The sequence below is a fragment of the Eremothecium cymbalariae genome, chromosome 6 (assembly GCF_000235365.1).
Source record: "Eremothecium cymbalariae DBVPG#7215 chromosome 6, complete sequence".
Taxonomy (NCBI): domain Eukaryota; kingdom Fungi; phylum Ascomycota; class Saccharomycetes; order Saccharomycetales; family Saccharomycetaceae; genus Eremothecium; species Eremothecium cymbalariae.
Window position 1 is genome coordinate 380,584 of NC_016454.1, and position 24,789 is coordinate 405,372.

Genomic DNA, 24,789 nt, shown 5'->3' on the forward strand with positions numbered 1-24,789 from the left:
AGAAATACAAGAAAAATGATAGAGATGGCGTATCCAGGTATTTTTTAGGAGGGAGTATGCCGAGCAGCAATTCATTGCAGGGAATCTAATATTTTCTTCATCTCAAAGATTCTTTCGGTGATCACTTGCATATCATAGTTAACACGCTTCATATAATCAGATGAGATGTCAGCACCCGTGGAGTATCTGAATAGCTTTTGTAGCACTCTTTCGGTAAATCTTTTATTGCTATTTGGATCAAACAGGCCTTCCTGATTTAAGCAATGACAGTTTTCCAAAAACTTCATTGTTGAGTCGTATAAGCTCTTAGAAGAATGTAAATCAAGAACTGGAAAATTTAATTTGAATGGGGGAGACATCATCAAAACTTTATGACCGCTAGAACTGTGGTATCTAAACTCGTATATCCCTCTTTCAAAGTATGATAACTCATGGGTGAAATGTACTCTACCATTTGTGATTTTCTTACCGTGGTTGAAGTTCAAGACGCCCCTGATGCAAGATTTGTTTTTAGAATAGTAGGTGGTGTTGGTAGCACACCAATGCCCCTGAGAAGAGACACGGGTCTTAAACCGGTCTTCACCAGTTTCTACTACTTTGTAAAGGCCTATCCAATCGCCTTCATCATATAGTTCTGTTGGCAGCTTCCATGAGATTTCAATTCTGTCTCCAATAGTAAACATGAAATCGTTATGAACATGTTTACCATTACAAATGATCTCGAACTCACAATTCGGAGCCAATTTTTTGGTGGCAGCTTGTAATGCCATTGTAACAACTTCTTCTATTTGCTCTCTATTTTCCTTATCGACATTCAAAATCTCAACCATTGAAGATGCAAGTTTGTCAAGCCAATGAGAAACCTGCTTCAACGGTGCGAACCCCGATAAAGTCTTACCAATACCACTTTGCCTAGATAACATTTCACTTCCATACACTTTGGCGACGTGGGGAGATTCTACAAAGTTAACCATAATATAATTGCTTAAAGTCCAAACGGTAGCAAGAATAATATTTTCCAGGCAAAAGTCTGTTATCAAAACTGTACCCCATGCGCCAGCGATCCCGAGTACACACTCAGGATTATTTAAGTACCGATAAATACCGTGAGAGGCTAATTTAGGTCTCTGAATGTAATTTGTGAGGAAGAAATCGCCATAGAACCACCCAAACTCGGAAATAGCGTTTAAAATTTCACTATTAGACCACATTTGTAAAGCAATCAAAATGAATCCAAAGATAACAGTAGTGAAGTCTGAATTTTCAATACTTTTGTATTGCGTCCAAGTTTGTGAAATCAAAGCAACATAACAAGCAGTCAGGTTAAAATTGAAAATGAATTGCCAGATTTGGAAACTATATAGCTGAGTGTAACCATTTCTCAAAAACAACTTTGTAAACCATTTATCATTTGATTGCTGGTGTAAGATTGTGAAGTTAATACCCGTTGTAAACAATTTGATTGACAAGGCTATAATGAACATCGTTTTAGTAGAAGGCTTCAATACTAGCACTGAAACAAAACTAAATATAGCCGTACCGACAGTGAAAAAGTCAGTGGGTCTAAGCGGATCAAAATTTGAAAACCAAAGATGGGACATCAGAGGTTTAGTATAGTTCTGACTGTTTTTAATTATGATATCATCAACCCTTTCCAAGTCTTGTGGGTAATCAGGCCCATAGATACGTTCGATATGTGGCGTTTCAACATATTTCAAAAATAGGAATTGTAGCAAATGACCCATTATGGATACCAACAAAACCCTGTAATCTCCCGTAATCAAGCTAACACCATAATAACCCAGATAACCGATAGAGTACATAGGATGTGGGGAAATATTAAAGACACCATCAAAAACTAAATTCGAATCTTGCAACAAAAAGAAAAAATCTCCCCAATACCAAGCGTAATCTTTAACCACACGATGAGCATCCAATTTGACCCAGACGTTAAACAACAACATCCCAATACCAACAGAAATTCTAGCACTGGTCCAATCCATCGTCGTTAACAAATCTAACGATAGTTCATTCGGTAAAGATAGCACGACATATAACATATAAGTCGTGAAATCTTGCATTAGTACTAGATCAACAAATTGTCTGAAAAGTAACCATACATTAAATTCTGGAGGATAACTAGAAAAGTCATAGTTTTTTGGCATCTTGGATGCAATTTCGAATTGGCAAAAGCTGGCCAGTAAAGAGTTATTATTGCCACCATCAAACAGCTTATGCCGCTTAGAGAATTCCGTGAGAAATTCATGATGCGATTGCAAATGCAATACCACACCAATACCTAAATTGTAAGTTAGACGCCAAACCACATATTGTCCTAAATATAACCCTGTTGCCCACTTCGTACCAAACCTTTTGTTACAGTAATAACAAAACCAGCAGTTAGCTATCAAAGAAAATGTAATGCACAGCTCTAAGAACGACTTACGCAGAGTCGGATCAAATAATGACCGAACCATGTCATGCGTCTTCGGTACCCGAAAAGTCACTCCGGAACTTCTAGTGACAGCACAAACAGCAACGTTTTCTTTTTCATATGTACCACCACCCTTGTTGGACACATCAATTGGCACCATTTCATCTTCCCGTTTATCATCCATTTCAATAATCGCCTGTATAATTACTAGCAGGTCAAACCGCAGTGAGTGAGCGTTTTAAATTATTAGCTGAATTATTTTTCTTTTCTTTTCAGGATATCTCTCTGGTTGAATAGACTGCAATAGGCAGCAGCACACACACTTCTCTTAGTTAGAGAGACGAATAGACAGTACCAAGACGATTTTAGGAAATATCAGGTGAGCAAAAGATCTGTGAGAGAGGGAAGAGATTGTAATCTGTTTTTTTCCCTTTCTTTCAACTTTATATATTCTTGTAACGCTTTGTCATGAACTTGGCGATGTCCATATGAATTATTTTTTGGAAATTTCAGTTTTTTTTCAACTGCGTGCAGAACAAACGACGTTAAAAAAGCCCGAGAACCAGATGGTGGTGATAATAATGGACAATAAAAGCGGTTTTACTTAATGCTGGATCAAAGGGGCAGGTGGTTTTTCCTCTTCGATCTGGAGATGGGATGCATGGTGGCCATCTCGCAGACACGTCGGGGGACCCAGATGCAAGAGCGCATGTAAAAATATATTGTATGTGAATTATACAGATACATATATACACACATATACATATGTATGTATATGTGTGTAAAAAGATGATTTGTATTTATAGCAGTGTAGTTTGTTTTTAAAGAAAACACTCTGCTGGAAATACGTATAGCAAAAAAAGCAGGTGTCTTGGAATTATATATAATATAATTATCTATAATTCTTCTTTCTTTCTTTCTTTCTTTCTCACAGTTGTGTTAAATGTAATGTAAGTAAATGTGCTGTGTTTGTGTTGGAGGCCGAGTCGAGGAGAGAAGGGGGGGGGGGGAGGTAGGGTGAGGTGAGAGTTTAGCTTCCAATGCTAGTCCTCTCTTTTTTTTTATGTCGTGGAAAAATAATGGTGGAGAAAAAAAAAGATCAATTCATTATTGTCATCAACGCAAGAATCCCTTCTTCTTTGGTTGAGCTGGAGATTGTGAGCTTTGGTTAGCCAACGACATTTCTAATTGATGCTTTTTTTCTTCCAAAGCCTTCAATTGCTTCATCAATTTTTCCTTCATTTCTTTGTGTCTTGCAAATAATTCAGCCTCTGATTTTTGTAACTTCTTTTCCTTTTCGGAAACTTTTTGTTGGAATACCGCTTTCATTTCAGCCTCTAACTTTGCCAATTTAGCTTCATGTAGATGTTTTTCTTCTTGCTGTCTCAACTCGGGATCGAATTCCTTAAACACAGAATTGTCCTGCTTGATACCTATTTTGGTCAATTTTTCAGATCTGTACTTTTCGTACAACTCGTTATTTGTTCTTTCACGTAGTTCTTCCAAGTACTGTCTGATTAATAGATCACGTAGATACACAAAGTCTGAATGCTTCTCGTTGTCCACTTCGATGATACCCCATGGGTAAGAACGGCCTCTGACAGTTCTGCCGTCGGAGGTGGCGACCTCGTGCGTGGATCCCACAACGGCAAATGGGACCTTGGAGAACAACTGCCTTGTAGCCTTTTGTGTTTCCTCGTCGTCGAGCAAATAGCGAGGAGGCTGGAACAACTGGACTTTGGCGTCGTCGAGCTGCCTCTTGATGGTCCACTTGAAATGCTCGATTTCCTCATCGGTCAAGATGTCCGACTTGGCAATAACAGGAATCAAGTTGCACTTGTCGTGCACCTGCTTGCAGAACTCCAAGTCTAGTGGCTTCAAACAGTGGCCCGTGGGCTCGATAAAATACAAACACGCGTGGATTCTATTATCCTCAATAGTGGTTCTGTTGATCTTATTCTCGGCATCCAAATACTGGTCGAACCGCGAATTCATCTCGTCCACAATAGGCTTCCAAGAATCCGTGTTGTCAATAGCATCACCAAACCCAGGCGTGTCCACCACGGTCAACTTCAAAACAACCCCGTTCTCCTCGATCTCCGTCGTCACCGTCTCGATCCTGACCTTGTTCTCAACGCCCCCTTCCTTGTTATTCCTGCCATCCTCCGCATCCTCGGAATCCTCCATCTTCAACCCATTCATCTGATCGGACACTCCCCCAACGCCTCCGGCGCCGCCGGGCCCGCCCCCACCGGCACCCCCGCCGTTGCCGCCGACCCCGTCGTAATCCTGCTTCGTCGTATTATACAACTCCTTGTTGAACAACGTATTAATCAACGTAGACTTACCCAAACCCTTCGCACCAACACAAAGTAAATTCAAATTAAACCCACGACGGATAGACTTCCGATGCCACTGCTTGGGAAGATTCGCAAACCCAACATACCCCGATATCTTACGATGGATAATACGCAGGTCCGGCTGATCAGGCAAAATCTGCCCAACCATCATATCCCCACTTAAAACATTGGATGAACTGAGAATATTCTCCTTATCATCCTGAATCTCCCCAAGTACCATCTCTTCCTCCTTAACATTCATCTCCGAATTAGAAGAATCCTTATTACTAGTACTAGACGTTCCGTTATTCATTAAACCTGTTCCTCCTGACACTACTGTTGCTGCTGCTGCTGCTGCTGTTCCTACTACCGATCCTTCTGTTGTTGTGGCTGCTCCTTCTCCTGTCGCGGCACTATTACTATTCGCTGAATCGTCTTGTTGTTGTGAACCACTTGACAACATTATTATAATATCCTAAAACCTCCGTCTTTCTTTTCCCTCTCTTAATATAATAAATTTATATTCTTTTTTTTCCCTTTCCCTTTCCCTTTTTTCCCAAATATAAAACTAGAGAAATAACGAGAGAGAGTTCTGTGAGAAAAATAACTAAAAAAAAACCTTCTAAATTCTTCTTTTTTTACGTGGGTGTGTTTTGTAATATGTGTTGTTTTGTCTTGTGGATGTGAGACTGGATGAATTCAATGTGTGTTTTCCTGTCTGTCTGTCTGTCTGTCTGTCTGTCTGTCTGTCTGTCCTATGTTGTAAGATGCGTTTGCGTTTCCGTATGTAATCTGTAAACGTGTACGTTTTGTAAAACAACAGTGCTGTTTTGTAATAATGCGTTCTATAATTCTAGTTTGCACTTTTCTAAAAGTTACCAACAGTCTTTGGTTTTCTTTTACAACTCACGTTTATGTAGGGCCTTTTTTTGTATTTTGCGTGTGAGGTTTTTGTACTAGTGTTAGTGGAACGAGATGGGTTTTACAAGAGAGAAGAGGTGGAATGACTGAATATAACAGGCAAACCAAGGACCGGAAGGAAAAGAAAATTAGTAGATAGCTAGTGTGGTGATGGACAAAGGACAGGCGGACGGGGAAGGGCGTGGATAGATGGATAGCTGTGTAGATAGGCAGTGCTTGTGTGGCATGGTTTTCTGAAAATAAAAAATATTTTCAGAAAACCATGCCAAAAAATAAAAATAAAACATGCGGAGAGTTTTGTACGGGCTTCTTGTGTACGTGTCAGTGCCGGCGCGTAGGTATTTGTTTACGTGTTTTGTGCTCTGGCGTTTTGTTTTGTGGTGCACACAAAAACAAATCTGCGGGTTGTCCCCGCGGGCTCGAACACAGCAGAAGGTGTGGTGTGTGGGCGGTGGTTTTGCGGTCGCCACACGCGGGAGCGAGGCTTCGTGTCGCCGCGTACGGAGGGGGGGTAACGGCGGGGCGGCCAGCCCCAGGCCCCATACAAGATCTAATCTACAACTACTTATGCTGTGCTCCCTTCTGGACAGGCAGCGGCAGAAAGAAGCTATATACCATGTCGCTACAAAAAGATGCCAGCGGGCTGCTACAGCAGGCGGCCAAGGCGTACGCAGCAAAGGATTACGAGACCGCTGTCAACTTGTACTCGGAGGTCAACGAGCTGTACGAGGCTGCGCATGGAGAACCCAACGCCGATTATCTATTTTTATACGGCAGAAGTCTGTACCAGAATGCTCTTGCGCAGAGCGACGTGCTGGGGGGGCTAGGGGACGCGGAGGAGGACGCGCCGGACGCGGAGGAGCGTCCGGCGCAGGGGAAGGGGAAGGGTAAGCAGTTGTTCCAGTTTGGCGCAGAGGTGGCGGACGAGGAAGAGTCGGACACAGGCCCGCCCAGTGGGCCTGTGTCCCCTGCTGGTCCCGCGGACGGGACGCCGGACACACCGCCGGTCCACGAGGACAGCGACAGTGGCGACGGCGGCGACCTTGAAGCCGCCTGGGAGGTTCTTGATCTTGCGCGGTCGATCTACGAAAAGAACATCGCCAACGACGGCTCCCGGCTAGACAAGCTCGCAGAGACGTACGATATTCTTGGAGAAGTGTCTTTGGAATCTGAAAACTTTGAACAAGCCGCGGAGGACTTCAAGTCGTGTCTCGAACTCAGAGAAAAGTTGTACCAAGAAAAGGACGGGTGCCACAGGTTGCTCATCGAGTCGCACTACAAGATTTCGCTCGCGTTGGAGTTCGACCGGGGGCAGAACGCGGCCTGTCAGGAACACCTGTCGAAATGTATCGAGCTTCTTTCCAAACGCATCGCGGCGGGTAATGCCGAGCGGGACGACGAGGAGCTGTTGCTGGAGTTGCAATCGCGGCGGCGTGATGTGGAGGAGGCGGCGGCGGAAGGCGGCGGCGGTGGCGGCGCTGCGTCTGCGCAGCACGAAATGGTGGAGCAGCTGCTCGCGGTAGCCGCCGCGGGGGGCAAGGTCAACGATCTTACCGCGATGGTCAAGAGAAAGGCGACGCGGGACAGCGAGTCACGTGAGAAGAAGCCGAAAATCTAGGGCCAGGGAGGATTACCCGGACAGGCCATCGTGTCCGGGGCGGGTCCTGGTAACCGCCCAGCCCCTTGTCCGAAGGCGGAAAGCGCAGCCTTCATCTTTTTGGTAAACGCCACTCAAGTTTTATATAGTTGTGCTCTCCCTTAGGTGCACACACACAACATATACGGAACTGAAAGCTTCATTCAGTATTCATTATATATACACAAACGATAACAACGAGCAGGACTATCTTCAGACATCGATGAGTTCATCAGAAGCCAAGAAAGCTGGCGGGCCAAATGCCGTAGGCAGTTCTTTATCTAGATTTACAGAGTTATTCAAGACATTGCAGTTTGCGTGGTTCTCAGGGCATGTTGTTGTGTTGGTGATGTCATCGTTGTATGTGCTCTCTTTGCGTGGATCTTCAGGGTTTCATCAGGTTCTTTATTCTCTGTTGTATTTGGGGGTGCTGGGATCGTTCGGCATCATTGTTTACCAACATCATTTTAAGACGGGACAAAAACAGCAGGAGCAGGGACAGCAGAAGGCGCAGCCAAAAGCGCAGCTCAGTGTCAAGGAGTTAGTGCAGGATGAGAATTTCTTGTACTGTTTGCTCGCGGTTCTATGGTTGGTGACGCCTCGTTTCTTCATGACAATCCCTCCCTTTTTCATTTTCTCAGCTTTCCATGCACTCACCTATGTCAAGAGTGTCTTTTTGCCCGTGGTTTTCAGCTGCGACGACCAAAATGCAACTGTACAATTCATCTCCAGCTTTCTCCGCGAGAACCACAACAAGTCGCTGAGCTGGTCGTGCACCAGTGAGCTACTATGCTTCGTTGTTGTCATTGTGCGCGCGGTTGCGTGGCGCCGCAGATCGTGGATCGTTCTTGTGCTGTACTCGCTCTTTGTGAAGGCCAGATACGAACGCTCTGCCAACATGCGTGCGGTGCTGCGCAAGTGGGAAGTCCGCCTCGACGGCATCGTGTCGCATCCCAGCGTGCCCCCCAGGCTCAAGCAGGTGTACGCTTCTTCGAAAATGCAACTGCGCAAGCTAAGCAACTATTCACTAACGTCCGGGCTGTTCTCATCGCGCAGCAGCCCAGCTGCTGCTCCTTCGTCTTCCAAGAAGGACTAAGCGGGAGAGCATTTTCTGCCCGCTCGACACACAGGGCACAGCGGCAGTTATTCCGTTCATCCCGGATTCCTCTTTTTTTTCACTACGCTACGTTATGCTATACGCATTGAATCCGATGGGGTGCCTTCTACATATAGCTGAGGTTACTGTTCCAGATGGGGCCTGCCACCTCTATTATCTTTATTTTTATTTTTATTTTTATTTTCAGTTTCATTTCTCTTGACGATAAAATCTCGAAAGGAAAGGAAAAGAAGGAAAGAATAAAAAAAAAACCATTTTTTGTTTGAAAATTTTGAAAAAAGTTATGGAATTTTCCAGAAATGAAGAAATCGAAAACCACAAGCTGTGCAAGGAAGGCTCGGTCGGTTAGGCAAGATTACGTTTAGAGATATGATCTTGCTTCCAGAGGGGGGAAATTTTTTTCTGAAATGTATAAAAGGATAGAACCAAAGGGCCTAGAAAAGGTGTAGCTATTGTAAGGTTTCCTTCATGGAATTTTTTTGGATTGGTGATGTTTTTAATTGAACTAGTTAGTCATTGATAACAATCAAGCCTACCCGTCCTTCACAGAAGACCACTATCTGAGATCTTTTTATTTTTTGTTTTTTTTGTCTGACATACTTTTTTCTTTATCTATATAACGATGTCTAAGTCTGTCGGTATCGATTTGGGTACTACTTATTCCTGTGTTGCACACTTTGCTAATGACCGTGTTGAAATCTTGGCCAATGACCAAGGTAACAGAACCACGCCATCTTTCGTTGCGTTTACTGATAGCGAGAGATTGATCGGTGACGCAGCCAAGAACCAGGCTGCTATGAACCCAGCCAACACGGTTTTTGACGCCAAGCGTCTAATCGGCAGAAACTTTGCTGATGCTGAGGTTCAAGGTGACATGAAGCATTTCCCCTTCAAGGTTGTGGATGTCAAGGGCAAGCCTCAGATCCAAGTTGAATACAAGGGAGAAACCAAGGTTTTTACTCCTGAGGAGGTTTCTTCTATGGTTTTGACCAAGATGAAGGAAACCGCGGAGAGCTATTTGGGCTGCAAGGTTAACGATGCTGTTGTTACCGTTCCAGCTTATTTCAACGACTCCCAAAGACAAGCTACCAAGGATGCTGGTACCATTGCTGGTTTGAACGTCTTGAGAATCATCAACGAGCCAACTGCTGCTGCCATTGCCTATGGTTTGGACAAGAAGGATGAGGGTGAGAAGAATGTTTTGATTTTCGACTTGGGTGGTGGTACCTTTGATGTCTCCTTGTTGTCTATTGAAGACGGTATCTTTGAAGTGAAGGCTACTGCTGGTGACACTCATTTGGGTGGTGAGGATTTCGACAACAGATTGGTTAACCACTTTGTGCAAGAATTCAAGAGAAAGAACAAGAAGGACTTGACCACTAACCAAAGGGCTTTGAGAAGATTGAGAACTGCATGTGAAAGAGCCAAGAGAACCTTGTCCTCTTCTGCTCAGACCTCCATCGAAATCGACTCTTTGTTTGAAGGTATTGATTTGTACACTTCTATCACCAGAGCCAGATTCGAGGAGTTGTGTGCCGACTTGTTCAGATCTACTTTGGACCCAGTTGAGAAAGTTTTGAGAGACTCCAAGTTGGACAAGTCCCAAGTTCACGAGATTGTCTTGGTCGGTGGTTCCACCAGAATTCCAAAGGTTCAAAAATTGGTTTCCGACTACTTCAACGGTAAGGAGCCAAACAGATCCATTAACCCAGATGAAGCCGTTGCCTACGGTGCTGCTGTTCAAGCTGCTATCTTGACTGGTGACACTTCCTCAAAGACTCAAGACTTATTGTTGTTGGATGTTGCACCATTGTCTCTAGGTATTGAGACTGCCGGTGGTGTCATGACCAAGTTGATTCCAAGAAACTCTACCATCCCAACCAAGAAGTCTGAAATCTTTTCCACTTACGCGGACAACCAGCCAGGTGTCTTGATCCAAGTTTACGAGGGTGAGAGAGCAAAGACGAAGGACAACAACTTGTTGGGCAAGTTCGATTTGACTGGTATCCCACCAGCCCCAAGAGGTGTCCCACAGATTGAGGTCACCTTTGACATTGACGCCAACGGTATCTTGAACGTCTCCGCTGTCGAGAAGGGTACTGGTAAGTCTGAAAAGATCACCATCACTAACGACAAGGGTAGATTGTCAAAGGAAGACATTGAAAGAATGGTCTCAGAAGCTGAAAGATTTAAGGAGGAAGATGAAAAAGAAGCCGCCAGAATTGCTGCCAGAAATCAATTGGAATCCATGTCTTACTCCATCAAGAATACCTTGTCCGAGTCCGGTGACAAGCTAGAATCTGGTGACAAGGAGACCTTGACCAAGAAATGCGAGGAAGTTGTTGAATGGTTGGACCACAACACCACTGCTACCACCGAGGAGTACAACGACAAGTTGAAGGAGTTGCAAGACGTTGCGAACCCAATCATGACTAAGTTGTACCAACAAGGCGGTGCTCCAGGTGCTGGTGTCCCAGGTGCCGGTGCTGCCCCAGGCGGTTTCCCAGGCGCCGGTGCTCCTTCCCCAGACGCTGATGGCCCAACCGTTGAAGAAGTTGATTAAACTTTTCCATTACTTCTTAGATCCATTCCCATTCAGTCTTTTTGTTAATACAGAACGATAGAAGATAGAAGTTTTTTAATAGTTGATCTGTACTATATATCTATCTACACTATATATTAAAACTCACAGCCAGTAGTGCTGAATCGATAAACGAGTAACTGCTCTTTAAAAATGCCTCGAACACACACGACTCTTTGGCACACTTCTTGCTTTTACTTCTTAATTGCCGTTTTTATTTAATATTTACTATCCAATTTACATCATTATACATGCTAAATTAGACAACATATCACCACCCGCCGCCGTTTTCCTGTATACACGTGATCTGAACAATCAGATCACGTGACAATAGACCATCGAACTACCATCCTTGCTCCCCCTGTCTCAATTACTCAGCCACAATGTCGATTGACCACACAACCATTGCTTTCACTCTTGCTCACTTACTTCGCACATCTGTTCAGGTGTTATGTCGAGGAAGCCTAAGTTTAGTCACGTGATTTCACGAAGATCTTGTCACCTGCTGAGTAGCCCTTTGTTGAGGATCAGTTACTGTTATATAGTCTCTAATAGGATCAATTACCTTGTAGGGTCCCAGAGGAGATTCATACATAATCTAATCTAGCTAGGTTGGTACTGTATAGTTTCTGCTGTCCTACCCGGGCCCACTTACAGCAGTCATCGGCGGTTTCACAATGATACACAATTGTAAGTTTCACACTGGAAACATCACAATGGTCATCAGCTCATAGTCTCCTGAAAGCTCTGATTCACTGCTTCCTAGCCTGGTTATCGGCAGCTTCCAGCTTCTCTTGATTTTATGACATTAAACACAACAATGTGAACCTGTATCCGCTGTGAAACGACTTGTTCAGACAGTACGCAACGCGCAAGTGGTTTAGTGGTAAAATCCAATGTTGCCATCGTTGGGCCCCCGGTTCGATTCCGGGCTTGCGCATTCTTTTTATCATATGGTTCCGAATGGAAATGCTGGATGTAGCTGGTTCGCTGGGTGGAGTGTCACGTGATATTCAACCAATCATATCGTCTAAAAATTACTTGTAATAGTTTTTGTATAATCAAACATCACTAATAACGATGTGAGCTTTACGCCGGTCTTTTCCTTTCTTTCTACTCTCGCAATCCAACGTACTGGCTACTACCACTAGACTTTTTGTTCGCACCTTTTAGACAACTTCCATTATCGTGGAACTGTTTTGAAGTCTCTCGTGTGTAATTTCGTTTTCGACACTAAAGCTGCAGTTTGTTGTACCTAGGTTCTTTTAATTGCAGAGCAGGTCGTTCGGGTTTTCATTTTATATGATGTTTAGACAGGCTATCAGAAGAGCTTCCACTCTACCTCCTTACGCTTTGAAGCCAGCGTACCCTCATCCTAACAAGGAGGCTGCTAAGGCGTTCAAGGAATCTCTAGTTGCCACTGAGAAGCACGGTTCGCATACTTCCAAGTTGTGGATGAAGATCTCGATGTTCATTGCAGCCCCAGCCATTTTATTGACAGGTATAAATACTTATTTCGTTGAAGCGAAGCATGCGCGCCACAGAGAACATTTGAAACATGTACCTGATGAGGAATGGCCAAGGGACTACGAATACCAGAATTTGAGACACAAGCCATTTTTCTGGGGCGATGGGGACAAGACTTTATTCTGGAACCCAGTTGTTAACAGACACATTGAGAGGGAATGAAGTTTTCTTTTACGGTGTTAGCTTGCGGTCAAGCTTTTTTATTTAATGAGAGACCAAAAGAGAGGGCAATAAAAGTTTTATGTGATATGTGATATTTGATATTCCCTTTGGAATGCTTAGTTTGCTTATTGCCATTTTTATTTTGTTTCGACCAATCATCAGTAATTAATCCGTGGTAGTATTATATAGCTCAGGATTGAAAATAAATACATTTAAATTTATTCTATCGACGAGACAGTTACATTCGCATGGTTTGGTCTGGAAGGGGTGCCGGGTATGCGGAGACCTTGCCTGAGAACCAAATGTATACGTGATATATATACTATTATATACTTGTATCTATAGAGGTTGTGTAAGGGTGAGCCTAATATATACATATATATGTGTAGAATCACTTTAAAATCTACTGCTTGCTTCTAATGATGACGATGATGAATTATACATGATAAATGATAAATGATATGAAATAGTTTGAAACAAATAACAACAACAACAACAAAGAGAAAAGAAAAATAGTAGTTGGGGGACTGTTTTTAAGAGAATAAAAACTTGGTTGATTACTTATTTAAACTTAGGTTTGCTCCTATCATAATGCAGAGAAGATGAATAAATTATTCGTTGCTGCAATAGCTACGCTATTTTCTCTTGGATGCCATGAAAAATGTAATATACTCTTTTTAAAATCGATATCGTCGCCCCACTCTTTGTTTCTTGTACTTTGTTGTTGTATGGAGCCCAGTCTTTTAGTCTTAAAGGCTGACTTGTCCGCCTGTAATACGATCTCATCGAGGCCGTTTACCGGATGACAAGCTCCAGATTTGACCACGTTTGGATATAGCATAAAATTGTTGTTATAGGAGCCTGTCATTATGCTGCAGCTATCGCCGCTGAAACACACTTCAAACTTATCAAAGATGGAGTCATTTTCGTATGCATCACTTAGTCTCTCTTTCAATTGGTCATGAATATTGATGGTTTTCAATGGCTTACTTTCCATGTTCACATCCCATATTTTGACGGTCAAGTAGTCTCTAGCGGCAATATATCTCCCATCGGGGCTAAACTTGACGTCTGATATCGACGACGTAATCTCGGTAAAGAAATTATGGTGAATCGGGTCCATATAACCCTCAAATGTCTTGGAACGGAAATCACACAACGCATTCTGCCTCATATCTGCTAGTTTGATAGTACCTTTTGAACTTGAGTACATTAACAAATTACAATGAGTTGGATGAAACTCAGCACTGGTGATCACCTCGGTCAACTCCTCCATATTTGCAGGCTTGATGTCAACAATGTTGAAGCTTTGATCGGGTATATCAAGATTCCAAAGGTTGATTCTCAAGTCGTCCGCGCTGATAAACGTCTCCTGGTCAGAGTTCACAGATATTGAATTTATATGGTAAGTATGCGCATTGGAGTAGATCTTCTTTGGCGTAGCTGCAATAATCTTATCGTGCAAAGATAAACGCGGTAACTTCAATGATTGTAATGACAGAACTGCTCTAGCAGGACCCGATCCACCAGTACCATTACGCTGGTGAAACACGCCCTCCGATAAGTTATTTTCACTTACTAGTTTGATGTTTTTTTCATAAACCTTCCACAGCTTAATAGTTTTATCATTAGTGCTCAACAAAAAGTGCGACTGATTCGTTGGTCGGCACCATTTTATCTGATTGATCTTTTCCTCGATCTCTAACGACTTTAGGTAATCAAACTCTGCATCATGACTTTGGAACTCCGTGAGAAACTTATACTCGCAATGCCTACTGTTATTCCTTTCAAACAACACAACTCTACCCCCACGGTCACCCGTGGCTAAAAAGTTCCCTGTGTGGTCAAACTCCGTTGCTGTAATGATATCTGCTTCAGTCACCACAATATCCGCTTTATCACCGAAACATTGACTAAACTTGAAATCAAAACTCGACGACGAAAACGACGGGGTCGAAGCCAAAGGTGGCAGCTGCCCCTGCACTTGTGCCTGCCCTTGTGGTGGCGGCGGTGGCGGCGGCTGTGACATCTCTTGTTGATCCCGTTCGCCTTCGCCTTCATCCTGTTGCTGCTGCTGCTGCTGCTGCCGCTGCTGATGACGTTGTTGCCGCTGCCGATTCTGAGGTCGATCCTGACGTTGCTGCTGCGGTTGTTGTGGCATCCTCCTTGTATTTCTTTCTTCCACTTGTATATTGCTATCTGGGATATGTGGGTTAGGAAGAAAATGCATAAAATGCAGGGAAACAAAAAACTAACAACCTTATTAAAACAACAATATGCCTCCAATGGATAAAATGTATAATAATATATTAATAATACTCGAAGTCGATGATGATAATTTAAGGTGAAGAAGACTGAAGAAAAAAATTAATAATAAAAATGCTAAACTGACCAGTTATAACAATAATAACACAACCTTAAAATTCCCTCCCCTATACAAATCCAAAAGACAACAAACAACAAAAAAAAGGGTTGCTGTTGCTACCTAATGTTCTCTTTCTCTTCTTTAGGATCACCTATATTATTAACAAACCCACCTCTCTCTCGATAAATCTCTCTGCTGCGTATCTAGCCGCTTGATCGCTCTCTCCCAAAAGGTATCACCAACTCACAAAAGAATCGTCAAATCTCTTGTCTCGCAGTTCCTTAAAACTTTCTTTCCTGCTTTAAAAACAAAAAATACAAAAAAGAAAATCCCTACCGTCTACCGTTTCCGACAACTAAACACTCTATCCAAAATATAACGTCCCCTGTTTTCCCCCAACTTTACAAGCAATTACAACAAAGCGGATTGATCCTGATAAACAATATATTATGAGACAAAACTCTCCCTCCCTCGTGTGGATGATGATGCCTACTTGCTTTTCAAACAGGAAAAATAAATAATTAAACCCAAACTATTCTTCAAACTGAAAAAAGGAATTTTCGAACTAATATTCTTTCTACCACCACCGCAGAAACCAAAAACCCTCTAACAAGGAAAAAAATTATATATATAGAAAAACCGTAAAACAGTGTGGGAGAAAGGAGACCAAAACGAACCAAACAAACGTTAACAACTGCGTTTTCAAGTCACGAAGAACCTTCTCTTTTTTATATATATAATTTTCCCTCTTTGAAGCTTAAAAAACACACACACACACGCACCCCGGCTTATGGATTTTTTTGCTGAATGATCCCTTTCAAGTCTTCTCTCTTAAAGTCTTTCAACCTCCGATCAGTAGGACAAACCACTAGTAATTCTTCTTTTCGAACTGTGTTGTTTTTTGTTTGTTCGTTTGTTGCTTTCTTTAAAAAATCTCTTAAAAAATCAAGGGGGACTTTTTAACTTTTTTAAATTATAGGGGGACGGGAGAAAGCAGAAAACGGGTCACGAGGGCATGTGGTGAACTTTAGAAGAAGGTGTGGGTGCTGGTCACGTGCGAGCAATTCGCAGAGGGCCTAACAGTTGTAAGTCTTGTGCATTATACAAAAGAATATACACATATATACAGATACATGTAGGTGCATATATTGAGTTTTTAGAAAGGGTAATAGAAACGCACCGGGGCAGACGGCCAACGGTCGGATTAGTGAGTCGAGGGGTTTCTATTACAAGGCTTTCTTGGCTGCGTCAGCAGGGGAGATTCTGCTTTCTCTGTTGAATCTGTGTCTCTGTGGAGGGGTTCTAATTCTTCTGTCCTCTCTGGATCTGACTCTGACGATTCTGGCGTGGATGGCACATGAGACGCAGTAGTGCAACTTGTTGTAAGTTTTTGGTAGGGCGTATTCGGCGTAGACGGAGGCTTCGGACAAGTCTCTGATGGCGGCGGCTTCAACGATGTTTCTGATGGTCATTCTCTTGATGGCCTTGTCCTTGGGGACGGACTTGGAACAGTTGACGCATCTGACTGGTTTGACGTGACCTCTGCCCTTCTTGTTTCTACCGTTGGAAGCTCTCTTCTTTGGCATTCTGCTATGGGTTAGTATGCGAGATGGGATGCGGTGGGATGCGATGGGATGCGAAGGGATGCGATGGGGGACGTACTTTTATTATTTGTCTGTGAAGTTGTTGTATGTACTGTGTGTGTGCTATCGATGGTTGGACTGTAGACTGAAAAAGGTTTTGTTTTGGGCGGGGGCTCGCGGTCGAGAGTTTCCGCTGGAGTGGGCGGGCCGCGGCGCCCATTGGGGGGGGGCCCGGCCGGGTCCCGGTGGGAGGAGGTCGGTGAAGCGTCGCGCCCGCCGGTCGGCAGTCTCCAGTCGGCAGTAGGCGGCGCCGGGGCCGCGACCGCGGAGCCGCCTCACACCTTGCCCCGCGCGGGAGAAAGTGTACGGATTCAAAGAGAAAATGTAAGGGCGCACAGTCACAGGTGGCGTGGCATCTGCCTCTGACGGTTTTGGTTCGCAGCTACAAGGAGAAAAGAAAGACGATGCTGCCGCCGAAGTCTCTGAGTTGGTTTTGGTGATGTACACTAGTTATATATATATATATATGGATGATGTGCAAGTGCTAGGAAGGATATAGGAGTAGATATTTACAGCAGGTACGGCATTGCGTACTAGATTAATACCATCCGCGCCATAGAAATCTGTATGGCTAACTCATCCGTTTCTGTTCAGTATTATATTCTTCTTTTTTTGATCTTTTTATCTTTGGTCATGTTAAAACCTGACAGCCTGTAATAAATAAAGTGAATCTCGTATTGGTATCGCATGCTGAAGCATGCAAATACTTAAAAACCTTTCTGTCTGTGCATTGCAGCGGTAAAAAGATACATTAGTAGTAGTAGTAGTAGTAGTAGGAAATCAATGATGGTGGTCGTCCACTGGAACACCCAGTGGGTTGATTTTGTAGACGGAACCACATTCCCAACATCTGGCTACTTGGGAGACGGTTGGTTTCAGCCACATAATGGTGTGAGAGCCGGCTGGCGAGCCAGTGCACCCAACATAACGATAGTCGTCGTAGGAGTCGACCACAATTGGGTTCTCCATGGTACCGACCCTGGTGGCGTCCAATGGTTTAGTGTCGAAAACCTCAATACCTTCTAATTTACCCAATAATTCCAATCTGGCTAGACCGGTGGCTTGGTCCAATTCCGTTGGAACGGTTCCCTCGGTAGCACCGGGACCAATCAACGAGTTTGGACCATCGACTTCGGCCAATGTGGTTGCAACCTTGGAGACTTGCTTTTCGAAGGCGAATCTAGAGGTAGAAAATGCCCTTGTTGCTGGGGTTATGAATCTAAGAGATTGACGGAGAGATAACATGCTAGAAAAAGGTGAGTGTTAGTATAATATGCAAATTACACGAAAGCGGGGGACCGCGGATGGGGGAAGACCAATAACTGGCGTTGAAGACAGTGGGTAAGACGAGAAACAAGCATAGGGAGAGGGAAGGGGTCAATTAACGCTTCAAGTGTATTTCCGGTTACGACTGTCAGTAACTTCCTTTCAAGGGTTTGGAGGGCTGAGGAGGCATAAAACACCGGAAAAAAAACAAATAGATCGGAAACAACTGGTACTGAATAATCACTGGTTCCTTAGAATATAACCTCCACATTCACATTATATTCATTGCACAGAACGAATCTAAAATCCAAAATAAAAAACAAAACAAAACATTGTGCAGGTTTCAGTACCTCGTATCCTATAAATGTCTCTCGAATATCACCAAATAGCAAACATACTGGTTCAATAGGTGATATGATATGAATAACTGGCGAATGAACGCAATTTGTTCGCAGTACTTGAGTTGTGTATATGTATTTCTCTATTTTATGGGAAAACTTTTCTCTAAGTCTGATGATTTTGCTTCTCGTAATTTCGTGGATTGTGACTAAGGTTGTACATGAAGTCAGCCAAAATACTGAGCTTTGATTGGCTAGAAGTCAGATGACTGGCTAATATATATATACAAGTGTATGTTTTCTGGAGATGACATAAGGAAAGGATTGATACGAAGTCATAATCACATCATAGATTATGGTTTGGGCCAGAGCCCTTGTCGTTTTTTATTCTTTCCTTATCTGTATCCGACTCTAGCTAGGAGATCAATCGTGTAGTCTTGGCTTACGCTTGAGAATAGATCTGTGGGTGCCAATGATGCATCATCAGAAAGCCGCGCAGCCACGCCATTCAGTCGGCATCTTGTTCAATTCCCGATTGTGCGTAAGAAGAAGCTCTGCAAAAAGCTCTCGAAATTTATGTTGGCGCAAATGTGCGTATACAGTGTAGAAAGGTTTCACGGAAATTAATCGTACCGGGAAAACCTGGCATTCAATGGTATCTTCTAGGAGTGGAGTGTTATGATTTGGTACAACCGCACCGTGCCGCCTCCATCTAGAAACGGCACTTTAGCACAATGCGTCAAGGCTGACCCTGCTTCATTCAATTCTTTCTGAAGCTAATTCGATTTGTATACTGGTACAAGAGGTAGGACTAACCATTTGTAGCTATGTATAGCAAAATGACAGCAGCACAGAGATGGTTATATATGTTTTCGCTTTAGTGACCAGGTTAACTCCAAAGATAAAAAATAAGCATTGAAGCCGCAGCGGTGAGGAATTTCAACAAAAAAAGGGACCGTACCATGCAGAATTGATTGAAACACCTGTGAACTGGATGATGCACTGGATTTTAAATATCCAAAAGTAATTCTTGCTTCAAAAAAGGTTTTTAATCTGCATCACCTATGTCATCTCCGCAAATTTCACTCTTTGTTTAATAAACAGAGTTCCAAGTGTAAAAAAATAACAAAACTCTATCAGTTATTGACTCAAAACGTTTGATTAGAGAAGAACAGACAGAAATAATTCACAGATATCAGTTTTCTTTTCAATAGAAGTTGGATAGTTAAAGCGCATGCAGAGATGATAGATAATACATGAACCAAATAGAAAAAAGTTTATTCACTCCGAGCGGGAGGGGGATCAGTGAAACGCATGCAGCCCACCTTTGATAAATTAGCTGTATGAAGAAAAAGGAAAACAGCGTGTCATTTCATACCATCTTATTAATACTGAATGCCTTCACAGATATTACGAAAGCTGTTCCGTATATGATACTTTATGTACCACATATAGATTAGACACTGTCGTTATTTTCTTGGAATTCAAACCAAATCCATTTTCTACAAATATCGCCAGCCAACTGGAAGATATCATCAAACGAATTAGCAACTTTATCATCTGTGCCCACTTCAATTAGCATATGAGAAGATGTGGAAGGTCTAGAAGATGAATTTTGGGAGTCTTCAGTATCTGTAGAAGACATACTGATAGAGTCATCATCATATAGTCTTTTATAGTTGTAATCATCAGTTTTGGAAAGCAAGGGCACTTTGGTTAGAAATTCCGCTATCTCAGCTTCTTCAAATTCGAGCAACTTGAACTCATTCTGTTGCAAAATAGCGATGTATATAAATAGCAGTTGCACGTGCGGATCTAACAGTGAAAAAGGGATTTCCTTGTGCTGCCTGCGAGCACGACGATTCGGGCGACAATTGTACTGAGAAGTTTCCTGTGGAAACGTTGATAAACTTGCGGAATGTGCACCATCATATCTATTTCTACGAATCAATTCCTTTACTACCTGATAATCAGTTTCTAGCCCTTTGGACCCCAAGGGCAAGGTATCTAGGTCAGGAAACCAAAAGTTGTCGCTTCCATTTCGGCATACCTTGTTAAAAAAATGCGAGTCCAGCTTCAGTTTAGTATTATAGAGGTGTGCGAAAGATTTGTTGTTGTAGTTCAAGTAAAAATGTAATGAAGCTGGGTGTGGCCTCCAACCAAGTAAGATATCCCACAAATGTGCGCGATCCTGTTTGTGCATGACCTTGGACCCACATGACTTGAACCACCAGTAAAGCCAGTCCGCTTTCCGTGAGGCATGCAAGGTTTCCTCATCTGTGAACGGCTGAAACAGTTCAGGCAATATGATTTGGAAGATTTTAAAAAACAACTGTGTTTGGAATAGTATATCGCCACCCGAAATAAAGGGATAATTGTGTCCATCATCCACCGTCATTTTAGTCTGGGTAACATCAGGGCAATGTAGAATAACGAGCACCAACCTCTCAAATATTTCATAAAAGTTAAAGCAACGCTTTGGCAACTTAGCGCTCAACTCTCGAGGAAGCGGATATTCCTTGTAAAGAGATTGAATAGCAATATGATGCCGCTTCCCTTGAAGCACATTCATCTCATTCAATCTACTTTTCGAAATTGGAACTCGCGAAAGCTCCCCATTCCTATCCGCGCTACACCCATCACCATCTAATTCCCCATAAGCTTCATCAATTGGCACCCATTCCGCCAAACCAATAGCAATCCAGCTCAATGCGACTTCATACTTGAATATCCGACTCCACTTAGTTAAAAACTTCAGAATCGTGTCCTTCAGAAACTGCATATGATGCTCAACATCTGGCAGCGGCATATGCGACTCACTTCTCTTGTTCATAAAATATTTATGTAAATCATGAACAACTGCGCTTTCGATCTCTTCAGCCGTCCGATCCTCTGATTCATATACCCATTTGTCTTCAGTTTTGTCATGTATAAGCGTATTAGACAAAATACTAGGAGAAATCACGAACGGATGATATTTAAGAAGCATAGGCCATACCAGATGTCGTAACTGCGGTGGTATCCCACAGTTCCTGGCTATAAGTGCTAATGAACCATGATCATTCTGTTCCACCAGTTGGATGACTTTAGAAATCAACTCCCGGTACCATTGTTGTTGACTCTGTTTCGAGTGCCGTTGAAAAGCCATGTGGACCCCTCTACGACCTGCATCCGTTAGATAACACTCGACCACCACTCATGTGTAGCTCAGTTGTATGTAAATAAGATCCAAGGTTTGCTTTACAGAACTGGGATGGCAAAAGATGTCAATGTCCGGGTAATAAAATTTCAAGCAATCGGGAAGAAAGCCGGGTAACACCAATATACTCAGCCTTCGAGGCTGGGGTTGACCGACTGACTGCATAGGGAGCATATCTCGAGAAAAAGCTCGAGAAAAAGCTCGAGGATTATATTAGGGAAAGCTGCTTATTTTAGACATCGGAGTGGTACCTGGAGCAAGTATTTTTTCCGAAGAACATATTTACAAACAATAGTGATGAGATACAAGATACGGCAGAGATCCGACCTTCGAGATGACTAGTGGCATTGGATTTCGGAGTATGCTTTATTATGTGTGGGATTTGGCGAATGGATGATATCGGGAAAGGGTTTTTATATATCTGGTGTGGGAAGGGAGCTGCGTCGCTGCGTATAGCTGCTTCCTACTGTTTGTCCTTTTACTTTTTCTTGGTATATATCTCGCAACTTCCTGAATATAATGGATCAAAATTAAACATTAAAAAAGCAGGATCTAAAGCCACTCCTAATTGCATTCCCATCTTCGTTGAAGAGCTCGATAATTAATCGCCTAGGAAGTTTAACCTAACGAAAGTCCAGTTATCAGGACGTCACCGTTGACAATTTTGTCTGATCCTAATTCAAGAACGTCTTCCTCCAATCGCGGGATACAGTTGGGAACCAGGGTGCCTAGATTTTTAACCGTTGGTGTTATTTGTTCTTTACCCTTGAGACAATTAGCTATCATAGTCACAGAGAGAATACCCATTTGTTGTTAACAGGCCAAATATTTGATTCAGATATAGATATACCACCACAGATATTATATTTTGAAGGTTCATCACTCAAAGGCAGTCGCAACCATATATATATATATATTATATATATACAATGCTGTGGGCTTTCAAAGGCATTGTTGGGCTATGTCTATGTGTGGTGCAACTGTTCACGTTTGCACATGGCGCTTTAAATTATTGTTCATCTTCGAATACAGCATCTTCAGGTTCAACTTATCATGATTTCCAATCTAATGGGTGGTGTGCTGACCACTGTAGGTTCAAATATAAGTGGGCTATCATCAGTGGATACGATTGTTGGTGCTCCAATAACACACCGAACAGTGCAGTGGACCTGAGCCGATGTGATTTACCCTGTGCAGGAATTAATACTGAAAGCTGTGGGAGTGCTGAGGAGGGTTTATATGGGTACATATATCTAGGGGCTGGAACCATACCAGATATACCATTAGTTTCATCAGCAGATATATCCACCATATCCCAAAGCAGCAGCCAAAGCTCCGGTACATCCGAAGGCATGATAAGTACAAGTGTTTCACCCGCTACCTCATCGACTGGCAGTTCTTCACCTCTCGCGGTTCAGAGCGCCACCAGCACCAGCACCAGCACCAGCACCAGCACCAGCACCAGCACCAGCACCAGCACCACCTTCACAGAAAAAACAAGCAGCGGCCTCGAAGGCATCATTAAAACGATTGAAACTACTGCAGTCATCATGAGTACTCAACTGACCACGGAAACCGTATCAGCTTCACCTACTTCATCTACTATATTGAACTCATCACCTTCCCTTAGTGCTTCAACTTCATCAAGCATATCATCTTTATCAAGTGCATCGAGTATATCAAGTACATCAAGTACATCAAGTACATCAAGTACATCAAGTACATCAAGTACATCAAGTACATCAAGTACATCAAGTACATCAAGTACATCAAGTACATCAAGTACATCAAGTACATCAAGTACATCGACTGCATCATCTATATCTTCCTCTTCAACCTCATCATTTTCACCAACCGCACAGGTATCATCAACCGCATCAACTCAAGAAGCCTCTTCCTCCTTGTCAGACAGTAGAATGGCCATCTCCAACACTCCTGCATCCACCACTAGTTACCAGGAGATCACCTCGGTCATCTACTCGCTCTACACAATCACACAAACAGCCGCTACAGGAGGTATACAAACAAAAGTAATGACATCTTTGGCCACAATCACTGCTACATCAATCACCTACATTTCCACAGCGGGCTCCACCAGCACAACAACCTCCTCCATACTCAATAAAACTACTCGTTCCGGGTTTTGGAACTCACCAGAAAAGATACTGGGCGTATTCGTACCAATCGCCCTGTTTATACTGCTATTAATTTTCATAATCGTCTGGATGATGGCACGGCGCAGGAGAAAGCAGCATGCAAACGACCAGTTTCAACAGTTCCAGAGCGACGTCTCATCCACCCGAAGTATGCTAGTACGCCATGAGGGAGCCGGCTTCGTTTACGCAGATGAGAAGGGCATCGAATCTTCCCCAGGTACTGGTACAAACACTGGACGCAACTCGTCCGTCGTAGCTAGCTCTACAACCGTCCTCCCAGGCTCCGCAACTGTTGGCTCGACTTCCTTACCTGCTAGCAGAGACTCTAAGGTCGACGCCGTGGTCTTCGACCAGCGCCTCGACCCTTCAAACGTCATGTCACAATGGGAAAATGGTGGTAGCAGAGTCTCCTTGGCAGACGACGTCGACTACACAAGAAAGGTCCTGCGCGTCATCAACGAATAAGAAATACTTACTATACACATTTCTTCCCCTGCCTGAATAACACACTAAGCTTCACCGCTACACGCACATCCTATATCACATTTTTTTCATTTTATTTGCACCATATTATACGTCACTAACCCCCAATCCCACCCCACCGTATTACAAAGCCGCACATTACCCCACTCATACTATTTTTGACTTCTCATCTAACATTACTTACTTTCTACATATCCCATTTTCCTTCTTTATATTATTATCTGTTGTATCCGTTAGTTAACTAATTCTATAATATTTTCTGCTTTTCCCCATCACCCTATAAAACCTCGAGCCCAGAAACTCCTGTTACATAATAATCACACCATACGCACATGACTTCCATGCAACAAATTCCTGCGGAAACTACTTGACTAACTCGGTGGCTAATACCATCTCTTCCCAAGCCTCCTCCACCCCACCCACCACGTTCGTAGTTTCGCATTTTCACTATTTCCTCTATAGTTACTATATTCCGCCACCATTATTCGAACATATTATTCCCTTCCATTATCTTTCGTCCCCCATTGTTTGCTCCGCTCATACATTCCGTATCGCGCTCCCCTACTTCTTCATCCCCACCATCCTTTAACTTGTTCTAACTGTTCTAACATCTTCTCTATTG

The 24,789-nt window shown here is 43.1% G+C and overlaps 11 protein-coding genes and 1 non-coding gene across 12 annotated transcripts; 6 read left to right on the forward strand and 6 right to left on the reverse strand.

The window, feature by feature from the left end:
• Window positions 1-71: 71 nt before the first annotated feature.
• CHO2 (phosphatidylethanolamine N-methyltransferase) lies at window positions 72-2,618 on the reverse strand (the record flags this gene model as incomplete). Its single annotated transcript, XM_003647356.1, has 1 exon — window positions 72-2,618. The coding sequence occupies one exon, from the start codon at window positions 2,616-2,618 to the stop codon at window positions 72-74; it is 2,547 nt and encodes an 848-aa protein (XP_003647404.1).
• Window positions 2,619-3,550: 932 nt separating this feature from the next.
• On the reverse strand, window positions 3,551-5,236 carry CDC3 (septin CDC3; the record flags this gene model as incomplete). The annotated part of the gene is made up of 1 exon (XM_003647357.1): window positions 3,551-5,236. The coding sequence occupies one exon, from the start codon at window positions 5,234-5,236 to the stop codon at window positions 3,551-3,553; it is 1,686 nt and encodes a 561-aa protein (XP_003647405.1).
• Window positions 5,237-5,956: 720 nt separating this feature from the next.
• On the forward strand, window positions 5,957-7,312 carry Ecym_6206 (SHNi-TPR domain-containing protein; the record flags this gene model as incomplete). The annotated part of the gene is made up of 1 exon (XM_003647358.1): window positions 5,957-7,312. One exon carries the CDS (start codon window positions 5,957-5,959, stop codon window positions 7,310-7,312), a length of 1,356 nt encoding a protein of 451 aa, XP_003647406.1.
• Window positions 7,313-7,553: 241 nt separating this feature from the next.
• On the forward strand, window positions 7,554-8,426 carry POM33 (nucleoporin POM33; the record flags this gene model as incomplete). The annotated part of the gene is made up of 1 exon (XM_003647359.1): window positions 7,554-8,426. The coding sequence occupies one exon, from the start codon at window positions 7,554-7,556 to the stop codon at window positions 8,424-8,426; it is 873 nt and encodes a 290-aa protein (XP_003647407.1).
• Window positions 8,427-9,069: 643 nt separating this feature from the next.
• On the forward strand, window positions 9,070-11,010 carry SSA2 (Hsp70 family chaperone SSA2; the record flags this gene model as incomplete). The annotated part of the gene is made up of 1 exon (XM_003647360.1): window positions 9,070-11,010. One exon carries the CDS (start codon window positions 9,070-9,072, stop codon window positions 11,008-11,010), a length of 1,941 nt encoding a protein of 646 aa, XP_003647408.1.
• Window positions 11,011-11,897: 887 nt separating this feature from the next.
• Window positions 11,898-11,968, forward strand: Ecym_6209. The gene has a single exon. It is a non-coding gene; the product is annotated as a tRNA-Gly (tRNA).
• Window positions 11,969-12,333: 365 nt separating this feature from the next.
• COX13 (cytochrome c oxidase subunit VIa) lies at window positions 12,334-12,717 on the forward strand (the record flags this gene model as incomplete). The annotated part of the gene is made up of 1 exon (XM_003647361.1): window positions 12,334-12,717. One exon carries the CDS (start codon window positions 12,334-12,336, stop codon window positions 12,715-12,717), a length of 384 nt encoding a protein of 127 aa, XP_003647409.1.
• Window positions 12,718-13,303: 586 nt separating this feature from the next.
• CDC55 (protein phosphatase 2A regulatory subunit CDC55) lies at window positions 13,304-14,947 on the reverse strand (the record flags this gene model as incomplete). The annotated part of the gene is made up of 1 exon (XM_003647362.1): window positions 13,304-14,947. One exon carries the CDS (start codon window positions 14,945-14,947, stop codon window positions 13,304-13,306), a length of 1,644 nt encoding a protein of 547 aa, XP_003647410.1.
• A 1,361-nt stretch (window positions 14,948-16,308) lies between these two features.
• Window positions 16,309-16,668, reverse strand: RPS26A (40S ribosomal protein eS26; the record flags this gene model as incomplete). The annotated part of the gene is made up of 1 exon (XM_003647363.1): window positions 16,309-16,668. One exon carries the CDS (start codon window positions 16,666-16,668, stop codon window positions 16,309-16,311), a length of 360 nt encoding a protein of 119 aa, XP_003647411.1.
• An 837-nt stretch (window positions 16,669-17,505) lies between these two features.
• Window positions 17,506-17,970, reverse strand: COX4 (cytochrome c oxidase subunit IV; the record flags this gene model as incomplete). The annotated part of the gene is made up of 1 exon (XM_003647364.1): window positions 17,506-17,970. The coding sequence occupies one exon, from the start codon at window positions 17,968-17,970 to the stop codon at window positions 17,506-17,508; it is 465 nt and encodes a 154-aa protein (XP_003647412.1).
• Window positions 17,971-19,785: 1,815 nt separating this feature from the next.
• Window positions 19,786-21,477, reverse strand: OCA5 (Oca5p; the record flags this gene model as incomplete). The annotated part of the gene is made up of 1 exon (XM_003647365.1): window positions 19,786-21,477. One exon carries the CDS (start codon window positions 21,475-21,477, stop codon window positions 19,786-19,788), a length of 1,692 nt encoding a protein of 563 aa, XP_003647413.1.
• A 980-nt stretch (window positions 21,478-22,457) lies between these two features.
• On the forward strand, window positions 22,458-24,149 carry WSC4 (Wsc4p; the record flags this gene model as incomplete). Its single annotated transcript, XM_003647366.1, has 1 exon — window positions 22,458-24,149. One exon carries the CDS (start codon window positions 22,458-22,460, stop codon window positions 24,147-24,149), a length of 1,692 nt encoding a protein of 563 aa, XP_003647414.1.
• Window positions 24,150-24,789: the final 640 nt, after the last annotated feature.